This window comes from Hyperolius riggenbachi, chromosome 12 (genome assembly GCF_040937935.1).
Source record: "Hyperolius riggenbachi isolate aHypRig1 chromosome 12, aHypRig1.pri, whole genome shotgun sequence".
Lineage (NCBI taxonomy): Eukaryota > Metazoa > Chordata > Amphibia > Anura > Hyperoliidae > Hyperolius > Hyperolius riggenbachi.
This window is the reverse complement of record NC_090657.1, coordinates 62,057,356-62,078,338: the sequence shown is the minus strand read 5'-3', so window position 1 is coordinate 62,078,338 and position 20,983 is coordinate 62,057,356. Positions and strand designations below refer to the sequence as shown.

The 20,983-nt window shown below is 49.3% G+C and overlaps 1 protein-coding gene across 3 annotated transcripts in view; it reads right to left on the bottom strand.

Annotated features, from left to right (window-relative positions):
* The window catches only part of CCDC57 (coiled-coil domain containing 57), a 131,370-nt gene that overhangs the window by 87,254 nt on the left and 23,133 nt on the right, over positions 1–20,983 (bottom strand). For all 3 annotated transcript variants that reach the window (XM_068262320.1, XM_068262322.1, XM_068262321.1), the window contains exons 3-5: positions 14,187–14,295; positions 5,207–5,308; positions 815–972 (exon numbers count right to left, since the gene is read on the bottom strand). In XM_068262320.1, the coding sequence (XP_068118421.1) occupies positions 815–972; positions 5,207–5,308; positions 14,187–14,295 (369 nt within the window). The remainder of the gene's footprint in view (positions 1–814; positions 973–5,206; positions 5,309–14,186; positions 14,296–20,983) is intronic.

Genomic DNA, 20,983 nt, shown 5'->3' with positions numbered 1-20,983 from the left:
GGTGTCCCCTGTATAGGTAAGATAGGTAGGTAGGTGCCTGCAGTATATGCTAGATAGGTAGGCGCCTGCCGCCTGCAGTATAGGTTAGATAGGTAGGCGCCTGCAGAATATGCTAGATAGGTAGGCGCCTTCAGTATAGGTTAGATAGGTAGGTGTCCCGCAATGGTGGGGGAGCGAACGTAGCAGTCATAAATCACCTTCCTTCCACCGATCCCATGCAGCCTCAATCTCCTTCCTTTCCCGACATCTGTCTCATCCGTAACAGTGCCTCCGTGATGACATGCGGACACGTCATCATGGTGGGGTTTGTTATTGAAGCTGCGGGGGATCGGCTGAAGGAAGGAGATTTATAACTACTAGGTTTCCCGTGGGAAAGGGGGTATCAGCTACTGATTGGGATGAAGTTCAATCCTTGGTTACGGTTTCTCTTTAAAGTGGACTTGAACTCTTGCACAGGACAGAAGGAAAACAGAAAAGTGCACCCGTATGTATTTAGAGAGTTTAGCCCGTCTACTTCCCTCTTATCTGTAACTAATCACAAGAATAGCTGAATCTCTCAGCTCTGTCAGATGGTTGCCTCAGCAGAACAGTTACTTTGTAAACACAGGATGTTAACCCTATGTCTGCTTCCATGAAAGCAGGATTTAGACACTGCAGATTTATTGCAGGATTTGTATCAGCTGTAACAAAGAAATGTTCTTCTATAACGATTATTATGTTTTTGCTTATCTTTTAGAGCAGAGAGAAAGTGCTGAGCTCAGCCCTGCTTTAATGGGTAACATCATGTGATATTTGGGGTGTACATGGGACTCACCTGGCATCTTTTACAGCCTCTAAATCTTTCATTTCAAAGTCCTTGCGCCTCAGGGCTTCTTGCAGCATCTGATTTCCTGATTCGGTTTGCTGGAGAGACTGTGTGTTCACCAGTTCTCTTTCTCTCACAACCTCCAGCTCTTTAGTCAGAAGCTTTACCTTATAAACGGCACAGAGACAGCAGGCAGAGCACGTCAGTATAGGTGTAGGAAGGCACCATAAGCCATTATGAGACCTGATGGCCAGGCCAACCAGTAACATTCGGTTCCACTCATTAAAACAACATAAGCCATAGAGTACTGAGTGCACATTGCAGCAGTTATAGCAACCAATTAGAATCCACCTTGCAGCGGTCTGGCTTCAATAAAGGGTATTTTGATTGGCTACTTTGCATAACTGGACTTTAGAGGTGACTTCTCTTTACGTACTGGGTGGGGGTTCTGAATTTTACACCAATTTGTTTTCTAAAGGGGCCTGTGACTGTGTAAATCAAACTTTACATTAAAGAGGCACTGTAGTAACATATAGTAGAATGCAGCAAAGTATTCAGGATACCCACTTTTACGGTCATTTTCCTGGTTTCCGCATCAGAAACCCTTTGTATATCTATACATTGCTATGTAGCCCCACCCTCCCAGTGATGTCACAGCCTAGGCTGCTTAGCTATGTGGAATTCTCCTCCCAGAGTATTCTGGGAAACTAGGTATATTTTCTACTGGCTTCAGAACTCTCAGTAAATAAACATTTTGCAGTGCTGCACCTGACAGGACTAAAGATGTCACTACCTGTGCTAAATTTTGGAATGTAAATCAGGGAGAGGACATATTTTACAATGGGGAAACACTGACTAAATATCTTATAAATGAATATGGAAAAAACAAAAAATATTTTATTCATAAAGCCATTTTCACCACAGTTCCTTTTTAATTAAAGCGCTCATTCAGCCTCCCATTTGAATGCATTTCATAGTAAATATGCATTAATTAGCAATGCACACGGTTTTCTACAATGCAGGCATGTCCTTTCTGCAATACATATATTGAAAGTTCCTGCCTAGAAGCATCCCGTAGCTTCTTAATGCCAGAGGAATGGGAGTTCCCCTTTAGCTGCAATGCTGGTAACAAAGAGGTCATCTTTATGCAGCAGCAGAGAGGAGGTGGGCTGTGTTTACAGTAAAATACTGGCTAGTGTTGACTCCCAAGGTCATCATGACAACCTCACGTGGGAGGAGTTTGTGAAGCGTAAAGCCTGCTGCTCAATCTATCCAAGCTGTATTCAGACACAAAGTCAGCTTTGCAAGCCCAGTTAGCCAGGTAATATAAAATGTAAAAATGGTTTACACGCATTCCAGATCATAATACATTTCTCATGCATTAAAATGATCCTGTAGTGGCGTAGCAATAGGGGATACAGAAGATGCGACTGCACCGGGGCCCCTGGACCAAGATGCCCTCTCTCAACAGCAGTGTTAGCTCTTCATTGGTCATGTGCGGGGAATGATCACTTCTATAGATGTTCTGAATAGTAGTGATCATTAACAAGCTGTTCCACATCCCCTGCTTGCACCTCTTATACTGTGGTTGTCCTTGGCAGGTTTTGGTGCGCCGTATTAATTGTATGTTTAGAGTGCTTGGGGGCAGAGCTGGGAAAAGGTCCTCCAGTACTCAAGGCTGAGACGCCAAAGTGCGCCCCTCCATCCCTCCCACCCCAGCCGTCACACACTGATTGCTATTACACTAAGAGGCGCCCCAGGGACCCCAACACCTTAATCTCTAGTTATCTGGCTTGCAGTCACTGCCATGTATCCCCTTTTCTTATTTCTCTCTGCTTCAAACACAATAGGGGAATGATAGCTGAGTGAGTTGTGTGCCCCCTCCTACACTGCGCCCTGAGGCTGGAGCTTCTCTCGCCTCTGCCCGGAACTGTTTGGGGGGGGGGGGGGGGCGGAAGCTCCTTAGCTTCGTCTATAGCAGTGATGGCTAACCTTGGCACTCCAGCTGTGGTGGAACTACAAGTCCCACGAGGCATTGCAATGCTCTGACAGCGCTAAGCATAACTCTGGGAGGGAGAAGCAAGATGGGATTTGTAGTTTTGTCACAGCTGGAGTGCCAAGGTTAGCCATCACTGGTCTATAGCCTGTACTGAGGGCTTTCCCATTGAAAATCACAGTGTGTGTAATGCTAGGTACACATGATGGAAATTATCGATCTGATGATGCAATTTATGCAACATGTCCAATCTGATTTCCATTCAATTTTTCATACAAGTGAATGGAAAATCGTTCGATCTTATTTCCAAACCATTTTTCGGACATGTGGGAAATAACAGTAAATCTGTAAGAAAATTGCAGCAAGTGTACCTAGCATTATAGATGTGATTTACTTTATATGCATATTTTAAGTCTAAAGAGGACAGAAAGAAGAGGTCTTTCTGTACAATTATCAGTACAGGGAGTTCCCAGTATAAGCCAGGGTTTAGAAACAAGGATAGAATTCAAATGTTGTATACAGCAAAGCCCCCAATATCCGGAACTCGGGCAACCTGAGGTGATAATGGGGACAGTGCTTTGCAGGGGCGTAACAATAGACCCCGCAAGGGATTCAGCCGCAGGGGGGCCCAGAAGCGGCAGGGGAGCCCCATGGGGGGAGAAGTTTCTTTTCCCTGTCCTGAGAGAGACTGACAACTAACAGCATGGAGAGGAGGAAAAAAAATTACTTTCTGCTCTCTGCTCAATTGTTCTAATGACTGCATCCGCTAAGCAACTGATAAGGAATCATACAAAGTTTTGCAGACAAAGATTTGTAGACAGTCCCTATTCAGTGTGCAGAAGGCTCTTGTGTACAGCGCTCAGCCCCCAACCTCTCTACCCCTCCTCAAGTGCTCTGTACTGTAGTGATGCCGGAGGAGTCTGCAGAGCCCATTCTGTTCCATCAGACATGATCAGAGTGAGTGTAATAAGCTGAGGCTGGGAGCACACTCGTCTGTCGCTTTTCTGTATGCACTTTCTGCACACCATGTGTGTCTGTATGTGTGAAAACATGTTTTATCACAGAAGCGGATGTAATTGATAGAGAAAATGCCTGCAGTGCTTCACTGCTGTCTGTTTTTATCTGCATGGGGAAAACACATTACAGTATGCACTAGCCAACTGAATAACATGGGTTCTCAGTTTACTGGTGCAGTAAGCGAGGGGGTGGGGAGGGGGCCCCAGTGATTCCTAGTTACACCCCTGGTGCTTTGGAGATTTTTGCAGGCATAAAATACTTACCGAGCATCCGGGCAGCATCTTCTACCCTTCCCGTGGCTCTTACGGCCTTCAGACAGTTCCTGCAGGGCTCTCATGCATGTCATGTGACAAAACAGGGGTCCGGTGATGCACCGGGAGCCGTGCACCGACGCCGGATTGCGGGTTTGTCCACGTCTTTATGGATGGTCAGTGGTAATTATCAACCTGACTGCCCTCAGATAGGATAGCTCTGTTGTCTCATCCTCTATATTAAAACCCGTGTCCCTGCGTCATGCTGTCGCTGTGTAGCTGGGTCAGTGCTTTTTGCTACTGTGCATGTGCGCAGCACAGACCCAACCTCAGAGAGACAGGAGGACGGGGCCAGGGAGCCGGCGGGCGTGTGAGCGGGCGGGTGGGTGTGCGTATGTGAGCGGAGGGGAAGCGGTGGGTGCATGCGCACACGCAGTAACATGCGGCTAGCGGCGGCGAGAAACAGACCCTAGAGCCGGTTTTTAAACGCGCTTGGGTCTGCTAGTGGTTTATATATCTTCACTGGCCAACTGGAGCAGTCCCACAGGCTTCTATGGGAAATGCAAAAAAGTGCCAGTTTCCAAGCGGATCAAGTGAGAAACCCAGCTCTATGCACGACAAGATGGAACATCGATAGCCAAAAATTGCTTGGCCATTGAGAGATCAATCATTTAGGTGTGCACATTAACTGCAAATTGTAATTAGCTGGAAACTGAGCCCATCAAATGCACCACCTGTCCTAAATACAATTTGCATGCAAGCTAGAAGTTGACACCTCTGGAGGTCTGGAGGTCCCACGTCCTCCTCAAGACCACTGATGAGCGTGGCATCACTGCGTAGGAGGCCTTGCGGCTGTGCAGTAGCACGGAGTTGCTTGACCTCAGCAGAAAAAGCAAAGCCAGATTGGCTCCATGGTGCTGTGCAGACCTCCTGCAGCGGCGCTCATTCATGGACGGGAGGACAGCTGCATGCACTCTTCACCAAGCCCTTGCCTAAGAGGTTCAGGGGGTCCTTGCACTGGTTCATTGCAGGCGAGAGAGACGGGGGAAGCCTCTGGATTATCCACCTCTGAGGTAAGTATCTATTTGGGGCACTTTTTTCCCCCCCTACAGGTACACTTCAATATTTAGCATTTACCTTCAGCTCATGAGACAGAACCACTGTGCTCATCTCATCCAGTCGCACACGAAACCCATGTTCCCGTTTCTTCAGCTCACAGTCAAACTCCAAAGACAACTCCTGCAAACAATTGTGCACCGTTAATGCATAGCGAGATATATAGAGACTGTATATAGACTGTACAGATTAACAATCCCCAGTTGTAGAAGGACATTTAAAATGTTTGTGAGCTTTTTATTTATAAACGGTGGATCAGTACAACATCACTGCAGAAATCAAAGCATTCTCCTGCCGATCAAATCATTGCTGTATATGATATGGCCAATCAGGGCAATAGGCATAGGGGAAGGATTGTAAAGGCATCCATACACTAAACAGATTGTAGTAGACTGTCTACCACCTTGCACCACTCCATATTACATTAGATTCAAAGCTGGGAAGTGGTGAACTGCATACAGGCAATCCAGGGTTACCAAACAAAATAGGGACTATAGGTTTTTTTGTAAGTTGAATTTGTATGCAAGTCGACACACCGTGCCACCATTGACCCCCTCAGTGCCACCATTTTTCCCCTCTGTGCCACCACTGCCACCCTTGTCCCCCTCTGTGCCACCACTGCCACCATTGTCCCCCTCTGTGCCACCACTGCCACCATTGTCCCCCTCTGTGCCACCACTGCCACCATTGTCCCCCTCTGTGCCACCACTGCCACCATTGTCCCCCTCTGTGTCACCATTGTCTTCCTCTGTGCCACCACTGCCACCCTCTGTGCCACCATGGTCACCATTGTCCCCTCTCTGTGCTACAACTGCCACCATTGTCCCCCTCTGTGCCACCATTGTCCCCCTCTGTGCCACCACTGCCACCCTTGTACCCCTCTGTGCCACTACTGTCCCCCCACTGTCCCCCTCTGTGCCAACACTGCCACCCTTGTACCCCTCTGAGCCCCCACTGCCACCCTCTGTGCTACCACCATTGTCCCCCTCTGTTCCACCACTGCCTCCTTTGTCCCCCTCTGTGCCACCATTGTCCTCCTCTGTGCCACCACTGCCACCCTCTGTGCCACCATGGTCACCATTCTCTCCTCTCTGTGCTACCACTGCCACTATTGTCCACCTCTGTGCTACCAGAGAATGAATGCCACTACTGTTGCGCACCCGACTGATCCAACGGGATCTTTCAGCCAGAAATCTATTGAAATGACGAATCACCAGCCATGTTGCAGCATCCATTTTCTGGTGCATTCGATCATTGTAATTGAATAAGCAAGATATCAATGGCACAAATTAAGTAATGTAAGGGCACCTTTACACTATGATTGAGGCCGGTTTTACACTAGATTTTTGCATTGCGGGCCATGCTCCTGCCACATCCCACCGCAATGCACAAAACTACAATCATATGACCCTGGGCCAGAGTGCAACGACAGGGTCATATGCACAGCGCTCCCCCCCCCCCCAGTGATGTACGTCACAGGGATTACCCATACCTCCCAACTTTTTGAGAGGAGAAAAAGGGACACTTAAGCCACACCCCTGCCACATCCCTGATCACGCCCCATCACACCCCTAGTCACGCATACCATACAGATTTCATAAGAAAAATATGTTGTTTTCTAATTCAAACCACACTGGTCCTTTCTATCCTGGTTCATTTTCCTTCATATTAACATTCTAAAATTAGTAATATATCAATTTAAAGGATGGGAATAAAGTTTAGAGTCAGTCAAACACATATTTTAGTAGAGAAATATATATATTTACATAGAAAGAGGGACAAAATACTGAAAGAGGGACAAATGAGGAGGAAAGAGGGACAGAGGGACAGGACACCCAAAGAGGGACTGTCCCTCCAAAAGAGGGACAGTTGGGAGCTATGGGATTACCGATTACCGACACACCTTGCTTTGCCATTTACCTGCGTCGCCAATAGACTTCTATTACCCCAAGCACAGTGCGTGAAGAGTGGGGCTTGCGGTAACGCGCTGCAGGCTGTGCATCAGGATTGCGGCAAATTGGATACCTTTGGCGCATCATGGCATAACGCCGACAGTGTAAATAGCACCATTCACTTGCATTACCATTGTGTCACCCTGAGATAAAACAGGGTAATGCAATGCACACTCGCAAGGCAATAGTAAAAGGGAACTTAAGCACGTCAGAACTGTTTTTATAAGTGGAAGTTTATCCATTTGCAAGGATAGAATGTAGAAAAATAAGTTGGGGGGGGGGGGGGAACGGAGGCTGGCATCTTCACTGTCTAATACCGCCCAAGGCCACTGTCACCAGCCACCCCCCTTCAGTATAAGTAGCGAGATGACCCCTCCCCCTTCCCTCCAGAATAGGTAGCCAGAAGACCTCTTCCCTCTAGTATAGGTAGCCTGATGACACCCCCTCCCATAATAGGTAGCCAGATGTCCCTTCCCTCCAGTATAGGTAGCCAGATGACCCCTCCCCCCTTTCCCTCTAGTACAGGTAGCCTGATGAAAATAGCTGAGCCTAACTGCGGACCGCTCTAGTGTACAGGCGCAACTAGACCCAAACACAACTAAAGCCAAAAGTTCAGCATGACAGCCAGGCAATCGGCATCGTCTATAAAGGGATGAAGATGGCAGCCTCCAGGTTACTCTCACTTCAGTTTCCCTTTAACATGACACTTGGTACAGAGTGTGAAAAATGTCACAGTATGGGCACAGCAGAAGAGCACAAGGATCAGGCCTAAGTTTGCTGAAACCTGGCCATGCTGATAGCTGACCTGCAAGTCAAGGTGACGCCGGTCACCGGTAGGTTTTTATGGCACTTAGAGGAATGCCTCCTCTTGGACTTCTCCGCGGCTGTGTGAAAAGGTCAGGTTTAATAAACAGAGGTTGTGTGGCTTGTAGGGCTGGGCGAATGCCAAGGCACAGATACAGAGACCGTAAATGAATCCTGCGCTGGGCACGGGGAATCGGTGACATGAAGTCAGTGCGGGGATAGGATTGCAATTAGCTGGGATTTGTAAGGCAGGAATGACTCAGTGACATTCTATGAATGTGGAGGATGCCAGGGGAGGCCCGAGGGTCATGAAGCAGAGCGCGATGCCTTCCCTTGGCATATGTGTGCCGCTAGCTGATAGGACTGCCTGGCATAATGACCTATCTGACAGCTGCGGTGACCTATCTGAATAGCTCAGTCAAAAGAGCACAAAGCACAAGTCTAAACACAGATGTGTTACTAATCCTGGGCGTCTCGCCATGGCAAAAGCTTGTTTATCAGCATACAGGGTCAAATAAATCACCAAGAGACCCTTCAACAGCCACATCCTGCAGCACAGACTTAGTACCTGCAGACTGACACTCTTTCAAACAGTTAAGTCTGAGCCCCGCCCACTTTGAATCCAAACAGCCCCATGAGTAGGGATGATTGATGAGATGCAAATAGAGGGGCGTTACTAGAGGGGAGCAGTCCCTGCTGATCACAGGGGGACCTAGAGCTGTGGGGACCCCATCTATTATCCTTCCATTCCTCCGACACAGGGGTCCATTCTCCAGATCAGGTGTTTTGTGGTTACACTTGTTATGGGTGTGAAGATCATGATGGCCATACTTTGTGAGATGGGCTCTCAGGCCAAGAAGGGCACCAGGGGGAGGCAAGGGAAGTGCATGGGCATTGGGGGCCCCCATCAGAGTTCCACTGGGGGTTGGGGAGGCATGATTTGTAGTTATGCCACTGTGCAAATCATTTCTTCTTGCATTCAAATGTTATGCAGCTTGAACTTGGACCAATAAAAATTAACAGGAAGTTATTCTGATTGGACCCATTTTCAAGCTGCATATAATCTACATGACATTTGAATGCAAAGAGAAATGACTTGCATCTCATTGATCTTCTCAAATGCTGAGCCTTTCCCAGTGGTCATGCTAGAAGACTGCAGGCCAGAATGAATGGGATAGCGCCCACCCCCAAGGGAGAGAGAATCAATGAAATGATACCAAAGAAGGAAACAAACTCAGGCACTCCAATTCAAGCATGGTAAAAGTTCCAACAAAGACAAACGAGCATCCTGTGTCGAAAGCAGTTTCACACGTTTCCACAAGTAGGCCTCTTGTACCGGAGAGGACTTAGGGCCACCTGGCTGGGAGCGGAGCTAAGGTGAGGGCACATGATGGCTGCCAGGGGCTGGAGGAAGCCCCAGGTAAGTAGATTTTTACTTTTTATTCATCCTGGACGTTTCCTTTAAAGCGCACATTGCCTAACGGTGGCCACTAACAATCCAATTTCAAGCAAAAAATCGTTTGCGCAATCAGATTATTCTGACTGGAAGAAAAATCGTTTACTACACCATCAACGAACCAATCTTTGCTTCCTATCACAACCAACAAGAAAATCCAAATCGGACGACTATTTTTATAATCGTTCGTAATGGATTGTGACCATCAATGGAGATTTACAACCAATCCGATCAAAATTTCTGATCGCTCGAACGATTTTTCGCTAGAAATTGGACCGTTAGTGGCCACATTTAGGCATTGGTTAAAGAAATGAGTGCAGCTTCCTTACGTAAATAATGTCTCGTCCCTAGAACCTCCTCTTTGTGCACCCATAATTTTAAGGAGACCCCCTACCTGTAAACATATGGCATCACCATTGTGTTGCTTGTATACATGTTCTATCATTCGGCTCATTCCTACACAATTATGCATTAATCTTTTGTGTTGCAACAATCTATCCTTGAGTAGCTGGGTGGGTTTATGCAGGTAGAATCTCCCACAGGGGCACCAAACGCAATACACCACGTACTTGGTCCTAAAATGTATGAACTGTCTGATACGCCATGTGGTTTCCCCTATCTGAACGGAACTGCCTCTCTTAATAGATGTACATGCCGAGCAATGGCCACAAGGAAAATTACCCTCCAATTTTTTTTTCCGTTAACCAGTAACCAATACTTTTGATTGGTTCGAGCTCGCTATGAACAAGGGTCTTTCTTATCGTACTACATCTCCTAAAACGAATCCATGGGGTTCTGGATACTACTTCTCTCAAATGTTCATCTAAGGAAAGTAAATGCCAATGGCTACCTATAGTCTGAGGAATTCTATGTGACATGGTGGTAAAATCAAAGACAAAATGAACCCCCTTACCTCCTTTATGCCGGGTACGCTTGGTCAGTAACTGGGCCCATGGCACGACCTAACTCTTTCCAAAGCCTAATAGGTAAACCTAGATAACGCCTAATCAGATGTTCCATCAGATCTTGTGCCTAAATCTCAAACTCAACTGGGTCAGAATTGTTCCATTTTAACCTAAGGAACTGGCCATACACATAGCATCCTTTACAAGTCTGGGATAATAGCTTTCAAAATGGAGGAGACTATCGGTGGCAGTGGTTTTTGGAGTCATGCTGCAGTGTTCATGTTGAACTGTGGGAGAAGCTACATGGCTAGCAGGAAGAGCACAGGATTTCATGTAAATGTGACACTGAGCAGACCCTACACTCTGATTAACCTCCCTAGCGGTATGGACAGATATATGACATGCTGTGAACAGTATAAACGTGCATACACATCAATACTCTCCTGCACTGTATACTAGACCCTTGCTTGACACATTTTGCCAAGTTACAGGAAAAAAAAAAAGTTTTAAAAATAAATTTTATCACTTTTGGCACAGAAATCCTGGGAAAATTGAACGCCAGGGAAGGACAACTGAGTGACAAAAATATGGAGGCCGCCATATTTATTTCCTTTAAAACAATACCAGTTGCCTGGCAGTCCTGCTGATCTCTTTGGCAGCAGTAGTGTCTGAATCACACCAGAAACAAGCATGCAGCTAATCTGCCAATTTCAGAAACACCTGATATGCTGCATGCTTGTTCAGGGTTTATGGCTAAAAGTATTCGGGGCAGAGGATCAGCAGACTAGCCAGGCAACTGGTATTGCTTTAAAGAAAATCTGTAATAATAAAAAAACAAAAACCCTCTAGAGGATACTCACCTGGGGAGGGGGAAGCATCTGTATCCTAACGAGGCTTCCTCCATCCTCCTGTGTCCCGGCAATCCCGGGCTGCAGCCCCCCGAACCGCGGCGATGTCAACATTTACTTACCGCGTTCCTGCGCAGGCGCACCAGCGGCTCTTCGTTCAGGTAAGTCGGAAATAGCCAAACCCGATTGGATCTGCTCTATTGTGCAGGCGCGAGTCCTTTGCGCCTGCGCAGTAGAGCAGATACGATCGGGTTCCGCTATTTACGCCTTACCTGAACGAACAGCCGCTAGTGCAACAGCGTAGGGTCGTGGAGAGGGAAATAACTCCTAGCTTGTCAAGCTTGTCGGGGGAGGTTTTGGGGGAGACAGTGCTGGATTGCCTGCAGCTACAGGGGGCTTCCTCCTCCCCAGGCAAGTATCCCCCAGAGGGCCTTTTTAGTACAGTCTCTGAGGACAACTGAACCGAGGGGGATATGGAGGATGCCATAATTATTTCCTTTTAACCAATACCAGTTGCCTGGCAGCCCTGCTGGATCCTCGGCCTCTAATACTTTTAGCCATAGACCCTGAACAAGCATGCAGCATATCAGGTGTTTGACATTATTGTCAGATCTGACAAGATTAGCTGCATGCTTGCTTCTGGTGTGATTTAGACAACTGCAGCCAAATAGATCAGCAGGGCTGCGAGGCAACTGGTATTGTAAAAGTAAATAAATATGGCAGCCTCCATATTCTTCTTCAGTTGTCGTTTAAAATGAACCTGTAAGAAAAAAAAGTGCATGTTGCTGATTTTACAAACCACGTGACTTCCAATCCAAGGTTTTACTGTATTTGTATAGTGGCTGATAACAATAGATACTTTCGGCGCTTTGCTGATCGCCGGCACCCGCCGGCAGCAGTGTTGGCTATTTCGATCAATCGCAAATGTGTTGCATGCAACGTTTCGAGGGTGACTGTACTGCGATTCTCGTTCTATCGAATGGGATTCACAAGCGCAAATCAAGAGATTTTGACTTAAAATCGTGATGGCAAAGCCGAACGTGATCATGGGCTAGCGGCGCACCAAACGCCAAGTGCGAACTATCCCTCATTTCCCTGTATTCCTGCCGTAAGGACAGCAGCAATGCTGACATCGCATTCTGCCTATAGGCTTGCGAGGCCTTGCCATTGCAGCATCACAATTCCACCTATGTGAGTTGACCTTTTCCATCGCAACGCTGAGCAGTGCTTTCAGCACCCACCCTGACATTTCTGCTTTCATGAGAATGAGAACAGCCCATAGGTCACAGGAAAGGTCTGCCTCACTGCCCTGTCCAAATATACCACCATTAAACTGGATCTCTTAAGATCACAGAGTTCAGGGGGGGCTGTGCTGGATGAGAACCAGGGAGGAATCAATAAGGTGCAGGATGCAATAAAAAGCACACTGCACAGCTGGGAATGTCCAATGGGGATTCAGACATTAAAACGCCTGGCCAACTAATTTGCTCTGCTGGGTATGGAGATGGGTTCACCATTCCACTGCCAGCCCCATCATGGAGTAAGAATGTAGGAACACTAGCTGCAGTATTAACTGTATACCATACTATCTGCCCTAGCAAATAAAGGAGAACTAGTTTTACATATTCACACACACAGTGATATAGAGATCTGCGTACTGCGGCCTAGCGACCCTCCAATCCACACTAGAAGTTGTAAACAAAAATGATCAAAAACCTATGCTGCAAGGTGGCTGCCTGATCCTCATTTCCATCGATTTCCGGCTGAAAGGGCTTGGATGGATGTGTGGCGGTAGTGGCATTCAATAGATGGTCCCCAGGCCGGTCTCTCCCCCCCTCCCCATGTTAAATATGTACCCCTCAGGCTCATGGTGAGTGTTGCAGGTTCAACTGTCTGCTGGTGCACCATCTCCTGTGTCCCTCCTGGGGCACCTGTACTATGAGACACCGCCGCACGTACTGATGTCACGTACATGCGGGTAAGGTCATGTGGTACAGGCACCACCGGCCGCCATGGAGAAAGATGCGGGGACACAGGAGGAGGTGCGCCACACTCAGCACAGGACCTGGGAGGCGGAGTTACACTATACATGGGGAATATTTAGTTGGGGGGGGAGGTGGCTACACAGGTTTCCAGTAGATTTCATGCTGAAATCTAGTGGAAATCTGTTTGCACTACAATGGCAGCAATAGATCCCTTTCTGATCAGATTCGATCAGAGAAGGCTCAATCTGATGGTCGACTCTTCTGACCATCTGCCAGTGTATTGGCACTTTTAGTTTTGGGGAAAGAAGTGGCAGGTATACTTAAAAATGGTTCCTGCAGTTTTGCTTATTCTAATTTAAAGGGTGCTTCAAATGACAAAAAAATAAAATAAAATCCAGGTATCAGTGTGTGCAATACTTGTATATTCTTTTTTTTCTTTAGCCTATTTAAAGTTGGGTCCAGAGGACTCTGTACTAACAATTAGGCCTAGTGCACACCAGAGCGTTTCGGCAGCGGTTTCAGATCCGATTGCGGATGTGGAAACGCTAGGGTAATGTATTTCAATTGGGTGGTGCACACCAGAGCGGGAAGCGTTTTGCAGAAACGCATACTCCCGGGCTGCAGCAGATTTTGTATTGTAGAGGCGTTTCTGCCTCATTGTAAAGTATGGGAAAACCGCAAACCGCTCTGAAAAATGCTACATCAGAGCGGTTTGCCAGGAATTTTTGTTACAGAAGCTGTTCAGTAACAGCTTTACTGTAACAATATCTGTAATCTGCTGTACCAAAAACCGCAGCGCAAAACACTAGCAAAACGCTTCAAAATAAGTAGAAAAAACGCAGCTAAAAACGCTAGCGTTTTGCGGATCTGCTTGCGGTTTTTAGTGTGCACCAGGCCTTACAGAGCACATTTTTAACAATGTGTGCGGAGACTTGAAACCAGCAGTAGATAGAATTGTGGGTGTGGCCACTGCTGGATGAAAAAAATAAACACAAATGGGAGGAGTTCAGAGGGCAATGTCAAGTCCCCACCCACTAGCCAGGTCTCTCACCTGTTTCTGAAGGGTCAGATCTCCTTGCACCTCCTCCATTTTCCTCTCTAGCTGTCGCTTTACCTTCTCGTACTCCTCCAGAAGTCGATCGATATCACTATTTTTAGAGCTATAAATAACAGTAAAAGGATACATTTTAGCATCGCAGCAGAGAAGGTCACTGCATGTAAATCAGCAGATCAGTGACATAGCAAGCATAGACCACATAACAACCATAGACTGCCTTCCTTCCCCTGCAGTGGGACAGGAAAAAGACCAGACGTGGTCAACTAGGTACAGAATTGTTTTTTGTTTTACCTTTTCTACACAACTGGATGTCTCAAAGTGAAAAATATATTTATTACTACTATACATTATAAATACATATTTAAAAGTAAACCTGAGACGAGGATATAAAAAATTTATACATAACCGGGGCCCCTCCTCCAGCCCCTCCGGCCTGATCGCTCCCACGCCGCTGTCCTCCGCTGCCTGCAGCCTCCGCAAATTGCCCCGTAAAGTCCTCCGGTTCAGGGCATACCGTTCAGGCGCAGGTGGGCTGTGCGCGCTCCCTTGTCTTGCTCCTGTGGCCGGGAGCGTTCTGCATCTGTGCAGTAGTACTGTGCAGGCGCAGAATGCTCCCGCCAACGAGAGCAAGAAAAAGGACTGCGCACAGCCCGCCTGGACCACTTACCATGGCCAGTTGCGGAGGCTGCAGGCAGTGGAGGATGGAGGTGTTCAGGCCAGAGGGGGCTGGAGAAAGCCCCAGGTTTGTATTTTTTTTTTTTTTAATTTCCCCTATCTCAGGTACACTTTGAAAATAATTGCATCATGTTTAAAGGTTAGTGTACTTATTAATAAAGTTTATGGACTACTGTAGCACCCTGCTCTGTGGCCCACCACTGAACAGACTAGCAACGGTCCAGTCTACACCGATCTCTGTCCACTGACATATGCACCTCTCTTTTTGCTCCTCAACTGCTGCTCCTCTCTGCTAAACTCCGCATCTTTAGGGTGCATACGTGCATGCAATTTTTACTGGCCAATCACCGACCAATTTTACATCTTCTATGAGGCATGAGGGCCAATAGATTTTGAATTCTATGAACAGATTGCGCAGGAAATCTCTCATATTACATTACAGTGGTAAAATTGGCCAATGAATGGCCATTTAGTCTTCAAGGCTCTCAACAAGCCTTCTCCTCCACACATCTCCTCACTCCTTTCCAGATGCCAATTTACATAAAATCATTAACCCTCTGTACTCTAGACACTCACAGCAAGCTCCTCCCTGTACAAGTGCGGCTGGGTAGCGCAGGCGCCAGCGGGTTCACGGCTGCACAGGAGCACAAAGCGGCTCAGGCATGGAGAAAAAAAGCGGTACTATGCGCCTGCACAGTGCAGCTAGGCTTGTACCTTGAGCTTCATGCAATACGATCTAAATAATCTGACCAGTTCAGTTTTCGATAGGCCACTTTATCTTGTTTTTTTACGATTGTCTTTATCGCGGGTCAGTTACCTATGGCTGGCGTAAATGGATGAGGTTTTCCCAAATTAGGAAGGAAATAAGATCAGAACTGGAAAACTACAGACCTGTAAGCTCAACATCAGTTGCGCTTAAAACTATTTGAAAGTATTCTAAGAGATCCTGTACAAGATTTTGTAGCAGAATAATCTAATTTCAGCGTATCAACATGCGTTTACTAAAGACAGGTCTTGTCTCATCAACACCAACAGCAGCTCTTATGAAGTGGTGAATGCACATTTAGATCTTGGGAAAGCAGTAGATGTAGTGTACTTGGACTTTGCAAAGGCTTTTGACACTTTTCCCCACAACAGCCTACTGCAGAAGCGGAGGACACAGGGACTAGGAATATATGTGTGTCTGTGGATAGACAACTGGTTAAAGCAGGGTTGTCGGCCACAAAATCAAATTCCATTTACCCATTACTGTATTTATTATGTAGTGTACATACAGTCTGCATTCCTATATAATCATACAGGTTTCTTCTGTAATGAATCTTATCTCAGCCAGACTGGCCCTATTCTGGTACATTGCCGAGTAGAGGGAAGCTTGTTATCTCCCCTCCCACATACCTGCTCCTCATTGATTGGCTGAGGGCAGTTCAGTGTGACACAAGGCTGAGAAGGGAGAAGCTGCTGAAATAGGATGTATGTTGTGCTCACGTGTGTTTACAAAGCAAGCTAGATATGACAGTGCAGTTTCTAGGAAGGAAAAAAAAAAAGCGTAAGAGGAAATTACATCAGGATTGGCTTCAGTCAGAAGCAGTAAAAAGGGAAAATGCCTGAAACAGTTCTCTCTTTATTTACTATATAAAGTTCGCTGAAATCAAAACGTGGACTGTACAATACATATGTTATGTAAGTAGAACAAGCATTTATCTACTTATATGTGGTTTTTTTTCCTGGTAAAGTATGTCTGTCCCTGCCGATTTAAGGGACAGAAGGCAAAGAGTGGTGGTAAACAGGTGAATGGATAGTGCATGCACCAAATGGAGTTCTGAACAGGGCTACAGAGGTAAGACGGAGGGGAGGCTGAATGGTAAGGAGCCTGGAGGTGTCAGGAGAGCCTATACATCTTGTTGGTAAGTATAACTTTTATTCTTTGTTTTCCCTCAGGTTTACAATAAAGCTATTACTTACCCAGGGCTTCCTCCAGCCCATGGCAGCCGCTACGGTCCCTCGCCGCAGCTCCGGTGTGCCGGGTTCCCCTCCGTTCCCTCACCAGGTCAGCATCTACTGCGCCTGCACAAGTGCCTTTTGGGGTAGCGGTCGCGTGGTCTGGAGTATTCTGCGTAGACGCAGTACTTCTATGCCTGCGCAGAACGCTTCAGACCACGTCAGCGCAATCACCAGCGGCGTTCTCGCAGGCACAGTAGATGCTGACCTGGCGAGGTTGGCATCTGGAACGGAGGGGATCCCGAGAGACCAGAGCTGCGGCTAATTTGGTCAAATACTGCTCTCTCTGCCACTTCTGAAGTCTTCAAGAGCCCGAGTGCTCAAGACTCCAAGCTCCATACTTCAGAAGTCCCCCGCGGAGGGGAATTCAAATACAGGAGCTGCCGCTGCAACGAGGGGACCGTGAGAGGAGCGGGAAGGCTCTATAGGACCCAGAGCCTTCCAGCTCCTTAGGTGAGTATCTGGATGATTTGTTTTTCTTAATATAAAATCGATTCCCACTGACTTTAAACTGACAAAAGTATCATCATTTCCTTGGGCAGGACAGGTGATATAACTTAGACAGGCCTCATTTTCTCCTTACGCCAATAATCAGCATTCAACTTTTGGCCTTACACTCCCTCATCTTTCTCTGTGTATAGAGATTGGCCTGAAGATACACTGCAAATCGGAAGGCCTCATTAGCTGGGAATGGAACACGGCATTACTGAGCTCATTAAAAGCCATCAGGAATAGCACCCCTGCCAGAGGCACACATAGATCATCCAAGGAGAATACAGTCAGGATAAGATGTGAGAAAAGGTCAGATAAAGTTACAGTACATTGTGGCCTTATTTTCTTTCACTTCAACCTTAAAGTGAACCTGAAGTGAAAATAAAACCGATGAAACAAATTTATCCTCCTACTCCTAAAAACAACTTTTTTAGACATCCCGAGGATTTATTTTATATTTAAACACTTATAAAGTAGATTGAATGTTTTATTGTCTCTGCTTAGTGCCAGCCTATTAAGTGTCCCAGAGTTAAAATACACAAACTATTGACCTTTTTCTATCTCTTCCTTGACCTCAGAAGTTGTAGTCTGCCGGGAAAACTTTTATGGCTGTAATTTGCTTATCGGTGATGTTTACTGTATTCCTGACAAGGGACAAAACAGAAGCTGTCACTTCCAAGCCTGAAAGTTAACTCTTTCAGGCAGCAAAATAAAGCACACATTGCACAGTAGGGGGAACAGCATTGGGGTGGCAAATTGGGATTTACAGGGCAGATCACCCACTGCTCCTCCCTGCGTAAAATCAACAAAAATTCCCAGGCGACTTTTAAATCGATAATTAAACTCACACAAGTAATTCGACAAAGGTCTCCAAAATCTGAAGAAAATGTGTAGGTTGTAGCCGAATCAAAACTGAAAAGAAACCAGTAGGAGGATTAGGGGAGATATGCGGCCAGCAGGTCTGTATGGGGGAGGGACACACAGAGGCCCGGCATGGGAAGGGGACACACAGAGGCCCAGGCATGGGAAGGGGAACACACAGAGGCCCAGGCATGGAAAGGGGGACACACAGAGGCCCAGGCATGGAAAGGGGGACACACAGAGGCCCAGGCATGGAAAGGGGGACACACAGAGGCCCGGGCATGGAAAGGGGGACACACAGAGGCCCGGGCATGGAAAGGGGGACACACAGAGGCCCGGGCATGGAAAGGGGGACACACAGAGGCCCGGGCATGGAAAGGGGGACACACAGAGGCCCGGGCATGGAAAGGGGGACACACAGAGGCCCGGGCATGGGAAGGGGGACACACAGAGGCCCGGGCATGGGAAAGGTGGGGACACACAGAGGCCCGGGCATGGGAAAGGTGGGGACACACAGAGGCCCGGCATGGGAAAGGTGGGGACACACAGAGGCCCGGCATGGGAAAGGTGGGGACACACAGAGGCCCGGCATGGGAAAGGTGGGGACACACAGAGGCCCGGCATGGGAAAGGTGGGGACACACAGAGGCCCGGCATGGGAAAGGTGGGGACACACAGAGGCCCGGCATGGGAAAGGTGGGGACACACAGAGGCCCGGCATGGGAAAGGTGGGGACACACAGAGGCCCGGCATGGGAAAGGTGGGGACACACAGAGGCCCGGCATGGGAAAGGTGGGGACACACAGAGGCCCGGCATGGGAAAGGTGGGGACACACAGAGGCCCGGCATGGGAAAGGTGGGGACACACAGAGGCCCGGCATGGGAAAGGTGGGGACACACAGAGGCCCGGCATGGGAAAGGTGGGGACACACAGAGGCCCGGCATGGGAAAGGTGGGGACACACAGAGGCCCGGCATGGAAAGGACACACACATGGAGAACAGGCATAAGAAGAGGGGACACACAGAGGCCCGGGCATGGGAAGGGGGACACACAGAGGCCCGGCATGGAAAGGGGGACACACAGAGGCCCGGCATGGAAAGGGGGACACACAGAGGCCCGGCATGGAAAGGGGGACACACAGAGGCCCGGGCATGGGAAGGGGGGGGACACAGAGGCCCGGGCATGGGAAGGGGGGGGGACACAGAGGCCCGGGCATGGGAAGGGGGGGGACACAGAGGCCCGGGCATGGGAAGGGGGGGGACACAGAGGCCCGGGCATGGGAAGGGGGGGGGACACAGAGGCCCGGGCATGGGAAGGGGGGGGACACAGAGGCCCGGGCATGGGAAGGGGGGGACACAGAGGCCCGGGCATGGGAAGGGGGGGACACACAGAGGCCCGGCATGGGAAGGGGGACACACAGAGGCCCGGCATGGGAAGGGGGACACACAGAGGCCCGGCATGGGAAGGGGGACACACAGAGGCCCGGCATGGGAAGGGGGACACACAGAGGCCCGGCATGGGAAGGGGGACACACAGAGGCCCGGCATGGGAAGGGGGACACACAGAGGCCCGGCATGGGAAGGGGGACACACAGAGGCCCGGCATGGGAAGGGGGACACACAGAGGCCCGGCATGGGAAGGGGGACACACAGAGGCCCGGCATGGGAAGGGGGACACACAGAGGCCCGGGCATGGGAAGTGGGACACACAGAGGCCCGGGCATGGAAAGGGGGACACACAGAGGCCCGGGCATGGGAGAGGGGACACACAGAGGCCCGGGCATGGGAAGGGGGACACACAGAGGCCCGGGCATGGGAAGGGGGACACACAGAGGCCCGGGCATGGGAAGGGGGACACACAGAGGCCCGGGCATGGGAAGGGGGACACACAGAGGCCCGGGCATGGGAAGGGGGACACACAGAGGCCCGGGCATGGGAAGGGGGACACACAGAGGCCCGGGCATGGGAAGGGGGGGGGGGGGACACAAAGGCCCGGGCATGGGAAGGGGGGGACACAGAGGCCCGGGCATGGGAAGGGGGGGACACAGAGGCCCGGGCATGGAAAGGGGGGGACACAGAGGCCCGGGCATGGAAAGGGGGGGACACAGAGGCCCGGGCATGGAAAGGGGGGGACACAGAGGCCCGGGCATGGGAAGAGGGGGGGACACAGAGGCCCGGGCATGGGAAGGGGGGGGGGACACAGAGGCCCGGGCATGGGAAGGGGGGGGGGACACAGAGGCCCGGGCATGGGAAGGAGGGGGGGGGACACAGAGGCCCGGGCATGGGAAGGGGGAGGGGGACACAGAGGACCGGGCATGGGAAGGGGGGGACACAGAGGACCGGGCATGGGAAGGGGGGGACACACAGAGGCCCGGGCATGGGAAGGGGGGGGACACACAGAGGCCCAGCATGGGAAAGGTGGGGACACACAGAGGCCCGGCATGGGAAAGGTGGGGACACACAGAGGCCCGGCATGGGAAAGGTGGGGACACACAGAGGCCCGGCATGGGAAAGGTGGGGACACACAGAGGCCCGGCATGGGAAAGGTGGGGACACACAGAGGCCCGGCATGGGAAAGGTGGGGACACAGAGGCCCGGCATGGGAAAGGTGGGGACACACAGAGGCCCGGCATGGGAAAGGTGGGGACACACAGAGGCCCGGCATGGGAAGGACACACACATGGAGAACAGGCATAAGAAGAGGGGACACATTGAGGCCCGACATGGAGAAGGGGGGGGGGGGGGGGAAGGAACACACAGAGGCC